General features: G+C 54.2%; 1 protein-coding gene across 3 annotated transcripts in view; it reads right to left on the reverse strand.

The window, feature by feature from the left end:
- The window catches only part of LOC112297343 (protein FAM163A), a 48,622-nt gene continuing 36,032 nt past the window's right edge, over positions 1 to 12,590 (reverse strand). For 2 of the 3 annotated variants that reach the window (XM_053916282.1, XM_024552159.3), the window contains 3 exons: positions 8,151 to 8,246; positions 3,338 to 3,452; positions 1 to 3,025 (listed from right to left, as the gene is read on the reverse strand). In XM_053916282.1, coding sequence (XP_053772257.1) covers positions 2,618 to 3,025; positions 3,338 to 3,430 — 501 coding nt within the window. In that variant the 5' untranslated portion in view covers positions 3,431 to 3,452; positions 8,151 to 8,246 and the 3' untranslated portion in view covers positions 1 to 2,617. The remainder of the gene's footprint in view (positions 3,026 to 3,337; positions 3,453 to 8,150; positions 8,247 to 12,590) is intronic. The other variant, XM_045189126.2, reaches the window with a different exon arrangement.

Below are 12,590 nucleotides of genomic sequence, written 5' to 3' on the forward strand. Positions count from 1 at the left end.
TCCCAGTTATCAAAGATACAGGAGGAGAAATCCGTGGCAGGAGCAGTGGAGGGTCGGTGGAGACAGGCTGGTGGGGAGGATGGGCTGTTCCCAGCCTCTCCTCTTCTTGTGGAGGGTGCAGTTTACAAAGTGTCCAGACGGTGTCCCATGGCTGGAAAGTGTGGTGCAGGTGAGTGGGGTGAGCTGGCTCTTGCACAGGTGCGGCCCTTGTGGCTCCAGGGAGGTGGACAGGCGATCACGAGCCCAGGCCCTGGGCAATGTGGGGCTGTGTGGGGAAGAGCCGGGGCCCACCATCTCTCCAATGCCCCTGGATAGATTTTCATTTGTAGGTTGACAGGGTGTTAGGCTGGGTGTTAGGCTAAGGAGACAGAGCTGTACAAGATGCTTTTCACGTGGGGACCCCCAAGAGATCAGGGGTAAGAAGCGGGTGACTTGACCAGGTTGTCTTGATTTCTGCAAAGGCAAGAGGTACCATGACACTGTGGTTTAGGGGGCAGGAGGGACAGCCCTTGCTGGGGGTGACCGGCTGTGGGACTCCAGGGCAGCAAGGCACCAGGGCGGGTGGTCAGGAAGTGGCGAGGGCTGTGGGGGTGCACTCAGCCCAGTCAGGGCAGGCGGTGGCAGGGGTATGTTAGAGCTGCTGTCCTTAGCTGGTCCCTCTGGACTCGCGGACGGGTCTCATTACCCCACCCTGGAGCTGCCTCCTGGTATAAGAGAAATGCTACTGTTTGAGGTCACTCATAGGAGAGTTGGGCAAACGTGTGCTTTTCACGGACAAGTAAAATGGTTTTTCCTGCTAATCCTGTGTTCGTGGTCCTTCATCCCGCAGCACACATGCCTGTACACAGGATCGGGCAGTTGGCAGGAGCGCAGGGCTGGGGCACGAGAGCATGGCCCGGCAGACAGGTCCAGTCTGCCCCGGCTTCGTGGAGCACTCACGGGCCCTTGGACTCAGGTTCCTGGAGAAAATGGGGTCTCAGAGAAGACTGGTCTGAGAGCCGATGACCAAAGTGTGACCAGACCGAGGCCCTTTGAGTCTCAACCCAGTGCGCCTTCATTACAGATTGAGCTGCAGGGTGACAGGAGCCTGAGCAGAGTGACGCAGAGGTGTGGCGGGTTCTGTGCCCCCCGCCCTGACTGCGCCCTGCACTTTCTCAAATGCAAAACTGAGATTTCAGCAGAGGGGCCAGCTGCTCACCCACCCCACCCTCTGCAGCGTTCAGTGACTCAGGAGTGGGTGGGAGTTAGTTATGCCTTTAAGAGGGGTTGTCGCCATCCCTTACTGCAGAGACAACTGGAAAACTCATTGGATGCATTCACTCAAAAAGCATAAGGCCATGGCTGAGTTATCAGTGGGAGGAGGGAGCTGGACTTGGGGCTAGGGAGAGACAGCGACGAGCAGGCCCTTGCAGGGAGACAGGGGTGAGAGGAGGCCGTGGAGAGAGGGCAGCAAGCGGAATCCAATTGCTAAGTCACATCCCTCTTGTCCTCAGGAGTGAAGGCAGCTGTCCCTGGTGGGAGGGGTGGTCTGGCTCTCCTGTGTCACTATTGGGTGCCTGAGTAGAACAGCCCAGAGGGGCTTATGTGGCAGCCTCGTCCTGTACCAGCCACCTGAGTGCTGGGGGAGGTCGGTCCCCTCAATCGCCTTTTGCTCATGCTGGCTGGGGGTCAGATAGTTCTTTCTAGTGGCTGCGTCCGAGACCCTCCCCCTCTGCAGCTCCTGAAGCCTGTGTGCGGGTGGTGACAGGTGTGTGCGTGCACACCTGAGAACACACATATCCTCGCAGGACTGCAGCCATGCACATTGCTCAGTGTAGGGGACCGAGGCCCCGGAAGCCGTCAGCCAGACTGCTCTCACGAAGCTACTTGAACCCTGGCAACATAACTTGAAAAGGTTCTCAGCTAGGCAGCTGGTTCCCGTAGCAAAGCAAAAATTTGGGGGAGACGGAGTCAGACAGTCACTTTTTGGTGCATTCCCTGCTATTTCCTTATGCTTTTAAAGCCAAGTCAGTGTGCTCCACAAAGGAAGGGGCAGAGCTGTGATGGGCCCAGGGATCCACATCTGTGTTTGAGCAGCTTTGGGCTCCGCAGTCTCTATGACAACCAAAAAATACAAAAGGAGATTGCAAACTGGCTTTTGGGTTCGTATTAGCAAGCAAGTCCTGAAGAGGTCCCTTTAGCACTCTCCCCTTCCTTCTCAAACTCTGCAGTATCCTAGTTGGCCCCTGGCCCCCTTTCTTCTTTCACCCCTTAAAGACTCTGGGGGCCTCCAGACCTCTGTAGAGCCTCCCCTCTTCCTGCAGCCTGGCAAAGCCGGGGCAGTGAGGGAAGCAAGAGAGGCTGGGGTGCTGGAGCCGGCCGGAGGAACGTCCCAATGGAAAAATGGCAAAGCTGCCAGCTCAATCTGTCGGGTGTGCCTCTGGGCCAGGGGACCAGGCCCTGCCCTGGCCCTTAATGCACGTGCTGGCTTCAGTCCTGGTGAGCCTTCCCGTGCAGGGCAAGGAAAGCCAAGGTAACAGAGACAGTCCTTGTGGCATGCTGGAGGGGTGGGCTGCTGGCCCCAGGCCTCCTGCTGGGGTGTCAGCATTGGTGGGCGTGGGGGTTGGGAGGGAGAGGGTTACACGTCTGTGCTAATAGCCCTTGGATTGGTGAAGGCCTCACGCCCAGAGCCCGGCCATGTCACCGGGTAACTCTGGGGTGCTGCCAGTTGGAGGGACGAGGGGCCCCCCTCCTTGTAGTACGTGGGAGCGAAGGACAGCCTCTCGCCTCCGCCCCCATTGGGCACCATGTTGGCTGTCCGTATGTAAAAGGGGGAGCTGTATGGGGAGCAGGTGGCGCAGTGGCGGGCTGCCACCCCGCACGGCTGGCCACAGGGCTCGCTGGTGAGAGGCACCAGGCTGCCTCTGCCGTCCAGGGCTTGGGAGCTGCAGGCATTGCAGGGAGGCACCCCAGGTGAGGTGGGCTGGTCATGGTCCTCCTCTTCCTCATCTGCATCCTCCTCTCTGCTCTTCTTGCAGCAGTAATACTGAGGGGAGAGTGCAGAGGGCCCCCTTTTAGTGGCACAGCACCCGCACCCGTTCCCCTGTCGATCAAACTCAGCACCAGAGGCCACGCTCCGTAAGTATGGATTCCCAGCCTTGCAAGACTTTCCCTTTTCCTCCCCCTGCTTCCCAGTGTACTCACTTGGCGGTGGCTGGGACAGGCAGGGAGGCACCTTTGACGGAAACCTCCCCCATTCCCTGGCTTTGGGCTTTGTCACCCGAAGTGGCCTGCAGTGTCTGTCCCCACAAGGGGGATGCGGGTTGCTGGTGGCTGCTGGTGGCAGCCCGGGACTGACCTGGAGCCTACAGTAGCACAGGACAGCGATGATGCAGAGGAGGATGACCGCTGCCAGGATTCCGCCCGTGATCACAACTGTTCCCGCTGTCATCCGCCCGATGCCCCATCCAACTCTGTGGAGAGATGCGGGGCTGGGCTGGGGCAGGAGGCCCTGCTGGAGCGCTCCGCACCGCTGGAGGCTTGGGGGGGTCCCGGGCACTGAGACATCAGGGGGTGGCTGTGGCCAGGGCCAGCCTCCCACAGGGCTCACGGCACAGAGAGGATGGAGAGGAGGCAGGATGCTAACTGAAGGAGCAATTCTGCTTCCTGTTCCTGCCAGCTTCAAGGCTTCTTACTCTCTTTCTCCTTTAATGCTCTTCTCCCTGCCTGTCCCCCCTCATCACACCCTGCTTACACTGTACCCCTTCCACCACCCTGTGGTTCCAAGACACACACAAAAATGGCTTCCGCTTGTAGACAGCTTACCCTGTGTGAGGCTTCACCCTAAGCAGGCCCCAGGTTATTTCAGTTAATCCTCTGAATAACCACTGGGCTGGTTCTTAATCACCCCCATTTCACACGAGCTGAATGAACCTCTGATTGATTTGGCCAAGATCCCACCCAGCCTGATTCACCCCGACGCAGTGCCCTCGGTCAGTGCCCTCCAGTGTGCAAACACCAGGGTCCCTGACCTTGACCCAGGTGGGAGACAGGGTCTGATCTAGTTCTGCCCTGGCTCAAATCTGCACTCCTTTGGGGGAGGGTGGGGTTTCTCCTCTCTTTCCAACTCTTGTGGAAAAGGAGGGCCAGGTGAGCCCAGAGGAAGCAGGAAGGTGGCATTCCGGCTACGGGAGGGCTGTGCGGGTCTGGGGAGCCATGCCCTGGCTAACGTGGGTTCACGGGACAGAGGGAGGCCTGACCTCAGGCTGACTCCCCTTTCCAGCCACTGAATGGGCTCTTTCAGTGGCCCCGGCTCATGGGGACCAGGGATGGGGATGCCAACAGAGCATGAGGAGGGCGGGAGGAGCCTTGGCATCTTGAGGATGGAAGAAAGGCTGTGAGCACTTATGTTCAGCAGGGAAATGGTGACTTGCAAGACAAGAGAAGGGGTGGAGACTTTGGGAGATGGGTGGACCCACATGTCCCATTGGTCCCTGAGCTCCACCTCACCTCATCGTGCTTCCTGCACTGCGTGCTCTATCAGCAATAAGCCTACAAGTCCCTGAGCTGGGGCTCTGGCTCTCTCTCCGGCTGCTAGTGGGCAGGCAGGCAGCTCAAACTCAGGCAAAGTCATTGCCTGCACTCCACACGGGCTCCCCCACCTCCAGCCTCTGTTAGTGGTTCCGTCTGAGCTGCTGTGAAGGGTTTTGCAGGTTGTTCGTTACTTAAAGGGCAAGTGGGCGCGGGACCACCAGCTGCACTCTGCTCACAGAGCCACACAACCTGCTGTGTTCACCTGGCAGAAGGGGCACCTTTTCTTCCCCCAAAGACACCATCTGCTCCTCACCGTGTGCTCCTAGAGCACAGCATGCACCCCGGCCCTGCTCCTAATGCACTCGACCTGCTCACAGAGCGGGCTTCACACCACAGCCTGGGCAGCACCCAGGGGCAGGTTACAAATGCAGCATCTCAGGCCCCCACCACAGGCCTAAGGAGTCAGAATCTGCATTTTAGCAAGGTCCCAGATGATTAGTTTAGCAAGGTCACCCAGATGACAAGGCCACAGGATGTTCCCCTAATTGCCCAGGCATTCAAATCCTCAAATTCTTCTTTGGCTCCCCCAGCCTTCTGTTCCCCATGCATCAGTGAAGACACTTTGTGTGTCATGCCTGCCCTGGTGCAACAGCTTCCCAGTTGACCTCACTGGTTTGTCTCTGAGCACCACCCCCCACCCACTATTTAGCCCCTCATTGTCCCCAACACCCCTCTCCTCCTCCAGAGCCTTCCTGGTATCACACTGCAGGCAGGACACGTTGATCTGGGCACGAACTTGTAGAGCAAACATGGAAAGCTTTGCCCCGCCCCACTCCGCTGCAAGCTCACCACTGGTCATGTACCCCCTCCTCACCCTCCGTTGCCCCCCCCACAATGAATCCTCTGCCCCTCAGGTAGGCCCTGTTCTCAAGGAGCTTATGGCCTCATGATGCAAAGACACTTAACACACCTGAGATCTGGTGCAGGACACATAACCGGAGACACACAGACCAGCGAGGACGTTATGCTGGAGCAGAGTCCTAAAAGCTGAGTAGGAGCCTGTCCAGTAGACATGGTGCACAGGGCAGGAGTGTGAAAGGACATGGGGGTCCAGGACCCGTAAGGGATTTAGAAAGGCCCAGACAGGGCAAGGGAGGGATGAAGCTGGAGAGGCTGCAAGCCAGGCAAGGGGTTTAGCTCTCTTAGAGATGATCGGGGCTCTGGAAGGGCTTTTATTTTTCAAAGATTTTATGTATTTATTTTTACAGAAAGGAGAAGGGAGGGAGAAAGAGAGGGAGAGAAACATCTGTGTGGTTGCCACTGGTTCTCCCCCAACTGGGGATCTGGCCTGCAAGCCAGGCATGTGCCCCTGACTGGGAATCGAACCGGCTACCCTTTGGTTCGCAGGCTGGCACTCAATCCACTGAGCCACCCCAGCCAGGGCTGGAAGGACTTGTAGGAGAGTCTGTCTCTCTCTCTCTCCGGCTCCTCCTGCAATGCCTTTCCCTGTGCCACTTTTCCAACCCTGGCTCGGGAGGACGCTTGTCAACACTCACGTGTGAACATCTTGACTCTTCCACTAAACGTTGAGTCCTCTGGGATTAGGAGCTTTGTTTTTTACTCATCTCCCTGCTGCACTATACACAGTGCCTGGCACACAGCCGGTACTTAATAAAAGTTTGGCAATAATCTCCGGGTACACTATTGCTTCCACAGACCTGGAGGTTATGACTCTGACCCACCACCAGGGGGCAGCAAGTTGCACTCTCAGCTCACATCCTTTCTGCAGACTTGCGCATCCTGGTTGAAGACCAGATTTTGCCAGGTACATGAGAGACCATCCTTCAGGGGTTTGCTGAACTTTTGGTGTGGGATAAAGCGCAGCCTTGGGAGAATTTATGTACTTTCACTAAAACACGACTCTACCTTCCCCTGCACCCCGATGAGAAGCCCATGGAGTGACCGGAAGTGGGGGAGGCAGCAGGGACCCGCTCTGGTGGAAGTCCTGGCCTGGTCCTGTGGGCTGTGCCCAGCCAGTTTAGGAAACGGGGAATTATGAAGACATGTGAGAACCATGCTCTCCCCCTTTCTGCCCTCCATGCCTGGCCTCTCCTCTTTCGGCACCTTGGAGGCTGTAGAGCAGAAATAGCCTGGAAATGGCAGGGAGTGGGATGGGGTGGGGCAGGGAGGGCAGGCAGTCATGGGTCTGGAGGCCCATTTGAGGCCCAATCGTACCATGCTTACCAGCCACCCAAGCTTGGAAACTGACCACCTTTCTCACGTGTAAGAGAGGTTAACTAGAAACCCAGTTTACAGGTACAACTGTGAGCAAAAGTGAGACTCACTCATGCAAGGGCCCCTTGTAAACTGAGAGATCCTTCAAACACAGTTGTTTGAGAGGGAAAAAGGCAGATCCAGACATTCTGTGGCTGCTTAAGTCTGGCCTTACGGCCAGAAACCAAGAAGGTGGGAGGAGAGGCATGCAGCGAGCTAGCCAGGCCCCGCCCGTGCCCCTGAGGGCCCAGAGCTAAGGGCACAGTTTAGCCTTGGAATCCCCACATCCTACGTGGCTCTCCAGTACTTCATGTGGGCTCATTTTCTCACTGCAATGAGATGCAGGTAACAGTAACTCAGTGCACGTAAACATAACCCTACAGTTTACAATATGCTTTCATTTGAACCCCCTCCTACAATGGGCCCTCTCTAAGGTGGCCCCACGTGAGCCCTGGCAGTCAGGCCTGTGTACTCCCCTTCCCTCCCCTTGGGGAAGATGTGGCCTGGGACCTGCGTCCATCCACCAGAACACAGCGAAGGTGAGGGGATGTTGCTGCTGTGAATAGGTTATAGAAGAGTCTGGCTTCTCTCTTGCTGGCCCACTTTTTCCTTTGCTGGTCGATGCAGCAAGTTGCCATGTTGGGGAGGCCCATGTGACAAGGAACTGAAGGTGGCCTCTGTCCTTCAGTCCGCAGGACAGCAGGAGTGGAGCCCCTCAATCCAGTGGCCCAAAAGGAACTGAACAATCACATAAGTGAGAGTGGACATGGATTCTTCCCCAGTGGAGCTTTCAAATGAAAATGCAACCCTGGGGGACACCCTGAATGCAGCCTCATGTCAGAGCCTGTAGTGGTGGACCCAGCTGGCCACGCCTGGTGTCCCGACCCACAGGAACCGTGAGACCATCAGTGTGTGTTGTTTGAAGCTGCTCGGTTTCTGGTAGTTTGTTATGTAGCAAAAGAGAACTAACACCTTCTTTGAACTGTACAAAAACCCCACACACGGAAGGGGGAAGCCCGACCATTAAGTGGCTTGCCTGGTCCTGCACAGCAGGAGTCTGAGTTAGGACCCAGGGACCAGTGCCGTGGAGTTTCCGTCACACCAGCCTCCTCCTGAGTAGTTTCCCCAGGACAGGAGAAAGAGGCCCCATGAGCCCTCCCGGGGCCGAGCAGACCTGGACAGAATGGATTCAGTGGTGGCCAACTCAGGGACTGATGATAGCCAAAGAGGACAAACCTGCAGCCAGCTAAACACTCCCAGTGCCTGCCCTCTGTGACCAGGACTCTCTGGAGCTCTCTCCCCACCCACCCCCCTCACCTTCTTTTGTCAGGAGAGGGGTTGGCCTGAGCCTCAAACTTACTTACGTGAAACAGCTGGGGCAGCGATGACTCAGTCACACAGGCAGAGCCTGAGCAGACAGCAGTTGCGGGTGCGTCATGGCCCAAGGGCATCAGTCCCTGCTGGAGAAGAGAGGGGGAGGTTGGTGAGAACTGGAGGGGAGGCCGAGAGGACAGACAGGCTCACACTGGCATCAGGTGGTGACCCCACGCCTCTGGAGCAGACATCCCCAAAAGGGCTTCTTTCTTGACCTCCACAGCTGCCTGGGTTTCTGAGGTCCCCTGCCTAAGAACCCAAGGACAGACTCTGAGGCCTCAGCCTGTCTCATCCTAGTTCCCTTCTCTCAGTGCCACTGTGCAGAGCCCTCTGCCCAGAGCAGCAGTAGGGTACTGGGCAAGAGCTGCCTCTGTTCTGGAAAGGGAGGCACAGTGGGGGAAGGGAGCCGACTGCCTCTCTCATGTTCCGCTGGAGAATTCTGACCCTTTCCCTGGTGACGTGCCCTTGTTACCTGAACAGCTGGCACCTCTCTCAGTGGCCCTGCACCCTCCTTCCCATTCCCTTCCCTGCTCTCCCTGGGCCTATCCGTTCCCAGTGCCCCACCCTACACTCTCATTCCCCATTCCCCCATACCCCAACTCCCCTCAGGCCAGCATGGCCACTAGATGGTGGTTGAACAAGTTTGACAAGATCATTATGGGATGGCAAGATCATCCTGCCGACCTGCTCCTGGTGATGGGGAGGCAGGACCCAACCGAAACATGTAGAAACCCGGTGTGGGTTAATTACTGGGGGTCCCTTCAGACCAAAATCCTTTAAATATGCAGTCAACATTATTGAGGCGAGTGTGAGCCTTACACTGGGACTGGGGAGTCAGGAGTGGAGGGGTACCCTCTGGTGCTGACGCTCCCCCTGCTCATCGTCCTAAGGAGGGCAGGCCCCACTGAGCAAGTGTCTGATAGGGGAAGGAGCCCAACCATTAACAGGATCGGCAGAGCCACCTTCTGTGGGGACAGACAGCAGCATGCCCCAAGGGCTGGTGGTCCTGTGAGTTCAACAGGTCTGAGGAGCAGCGCCTTTGTCTCCCAAATTTTTCAAACAACCATAAGAGGTCTTCCATGAGATGTTCATCACTGTGTTTATGTGGGCGGGCAGGGGATTGAAAGCAAGCTCAGTGACCCTCACTGGGAGGGAGGAGGTAAAACCAGGGAGGCGCTCACCTCGGAGGAGAACACAACTGTTGAAAGCAACAAACCAGATGGACCACAGCAACACAGAAAAACAAGCATAACCTTAGCCCAGAGCTAAGTGAAAAAAAAAAAAACAAACAGCAACGACAACAACAAAATAGAATGAGAGGTAGAATACCGCTTACATAAACTTAAGATATAAGCATACATCCCTGGCTGGTATAGCTCAGTGGATTGAGTGTGGGCTGCGAACCAAAGGGTCACCAGTTTGATTCCCAATCAGGGCACATGCCTGGGTTGTGGGCCAGGTCCCCAGTAGAGGGTGTATGAGAGGCAACCACACATTGATGTTTCTCTCCTTCTCTTTTTCCCTCCCTTCCCCCCTCTCTAAAAATAAATAAATAAAATCTTAAAAAATATATAAGCATACAGATCAATTCATATTTTCAAGAACACATACCAAAACTAAAACCAAACAAAACCCCAAGCTCATAGGTACAGAGAATAGATTTTTGGTTGCCGGAGGCAGGGAGCGGGGGTGGGAGAAATAACTGAAGGGGCACTAAAGGTACAGACTTCCGTGTATAAGTAAGTCATGGGGAAGTAATGTATATGAGGGGGGACCGAAAAAAACCCTGAATTTATTTATAAAGCATTGTGTATTTATTCTTACATGTTTAAACTTCAGTCACCTACAAAGTACTCTCCATTCGATGCAATACACCTATCGGGACATTTTTTCTACCACTCAAAACAGTCCTCGAACTCATCTATTTTAGTGCATTTTAGTTCTTCTGATGTTTTCTGTTTCACCTCTTCCACATCAGAAAATGTTTCCCTTTGAGGACTTTTTCCATCCGGGGGAACAAAAAAAAAGTCGCTTGGGCAAGATCAGGTGAATAGGGAGGGCAGGGAGTGGGGGAGTCATGCCATTTTTGGTCAAAAACTGCTGAACACTCAGCACAGTGTGGGCAGGTGCACTTGTAAATCACCCATCATGAAACGGGCAAACATGTTGAAAGAGTCTTCAAAAAACATTCACTGAAGAACAGAGGCAGCCTCTCACAACAATTCCAGCTGGTACACTGATGCAGATAGGTTCCTAGAACCCTCATCTAGCGGAGGAAGCCTGTACGACAAGGGGCCCGCCATCTGGAAGATTATTCCTATTTTTGGGGGGTCCCCCCTCATAGCATGGCGACCACAGTTAATAATACTGTATTGCATATTTGAAAGTTGCTAAGAGAGATCTTGAAAGGTCTCATCACAAGAAAAGTAAATTTTTTTGTAACTATGTAAGATGCCAGACATGAACTAGACTTACCATGGTGACCACTTCACAAAGCAGACACATAGCAAATCTACATGTTTCACACCTGAAACTAACAATGTTATGTGCCCATTGTCCCTCAGTAAATAAAGCAAAACAAAGACAAAGACCAAAAAGTGGATACGCATTAACTGTGTTAGAAAGGCTGACCATGAAAGGAGGAGAATGAGAATGAGAACAAAGAGAAAAAATAAATAAAACAAGAGAGGGGACTTGCACAGACTAACGGTGATAACGTGGAACATTGGAGATGCAGCCCTGAGAAGTACAATTAACTCGACCTTCTGCATCTGAGTGTGGCCACTCTACCCTGAATGTCCCGGCTCCACTCCCTGTCCCCAGGGAACTGCCTCTCGGCCACTCTCTAGATGCAGGAGTGTGTCCCCATGGAAGGACAGACCGGGGGAAGAGCTGTTATATGCTACCCACTGCAAAATTAAGAGCTTTTTGTAGGTTTTCTCATTACATCCCCCTAAATGGTCCTATGCCATAATTACTATTACCCCTATCTTAGAGATGTTTGAGGTGGAAAATCGAGGCCAAAGTGATGGTGTGATTTGCCCAAGATTACAAAGCTAATAAGCAGCGGAGCCAGTATTTCAACTCAGGTCTGGCTGAGAGTCTTCAGAATCCACACTTGCAACCCAGCACCGAACAGCCCTTCCAACCCCCCTGCTCGTATAAACTGGGGCGAAGGGAGAGTTAGTTTGGTGGGCAAGGCAGAGCTGGCCCCTGTAGGGCTGCTCTGTCCAAGGGCAGCTCGGGGCTGTTTGGACAGGGCAAGCGTGTAATCTAGAAGGGAGGGCGCAGACTTGCGGTCCCCGGGGAGGACGTGGCCTGAGTGAGGGGCCCACGGGTAGGGCCTCTCGTGCCTGGGTCCAGGGGCTACTTCCAATGTGCCTGTTCCAGGATGTCAAGTTCTTTGGGTCTTTCCTTTCTTTGGGGTGTTCATGTTATCAAGAGATAATATATTATCCGGTGTAAAGACCAAAATCCTCTGTCTGGGCCCAAGACATCCAGGCTGAGCTGGGCATTAGGGGAGCTTTGCTGGGCTATTCGATTTTGGGTGCACTGGCCTTAAAAGGAAGACAAACAGACAAAATAACTGGTGGGGATTCTAATTCGTTTCGTTTTGTTTTCTGCTCGTTTCTCCCTGGCTGGCTGCCTACACAACATCCCTAATTGATGACTCTTCTGGGCTTTGGGGAATTTTCCTCCTGTACTCCACCGTTTTATTCCACGTTATCTCTTCTGTCTCCTCATTCTCTGGTGTTCCAAAGGCCACCATCTTCCCAGGAGGATTTGGTCCCACGCGGGAAATGGCAGCTACAGGGACCAGCTCTGCCTTGCCCACCAAACTAACTCTCCCTTCGCCCCAGTTTATACGTGCAGGGGGGGTTGGAAGGGCTGTTCGGTGCTGGGTTGCAAGTGTGGATTCTGAAGACTCTCAGCCAGACCTGAGTTGAAATACTGGCTCCGCCGCTTATTAGCTTTGTAATCTTGGGCAAATCACACAATCACTTTGGCCTCGATTTTCCACCTCAAACATCTCTAAGATAGCGGTAATAGTAATTATGGCATAGGACCATTTAGGGGAATGTAATGAGAAAACCTACAAAAGGTTCTTAATTTTGCAGTGGGTAGCATATAACAGTCACTCAAAAACACGTCAGCTGTAGTTACGAACACGTCCTCCTTCTGTTGATGGTGCTCCTTCTGGTCCAAGGCTTGGAAGCCTGGCATTAACTTTGACACCTTTTCCTTGTCTCTTGAATTTTCTTAATCATCTGTCTCTTCCTTTCTGTGCCTACTGCTATCATCTGTGCACCATTATTTCCCACCCTCCAAAATACGAGCCTTCCATTCAAGCCACACTGGTCTCTTTGTGGATCCTGGCAGTCCAGTGTCCTGGGTTCGAACCCAGTCTGTGCCATTTATGAGTCGTGTGA

The sequence above is a fragment of the Desmodus rotundus genome, chromosome 12, assembly GCF_022682495.2.
Source record: "Desmodus rotundus isolate HL8 chromosome 12, HLdesRot8A.1, whole genome shotgun sequence".
Taxonomy (NCBI): Eukaryota; Metazoa; Chordata; class Mammalia; order Chiroptera; family Phyllostomidae; genus Desmodus; species Desmodus rotundus.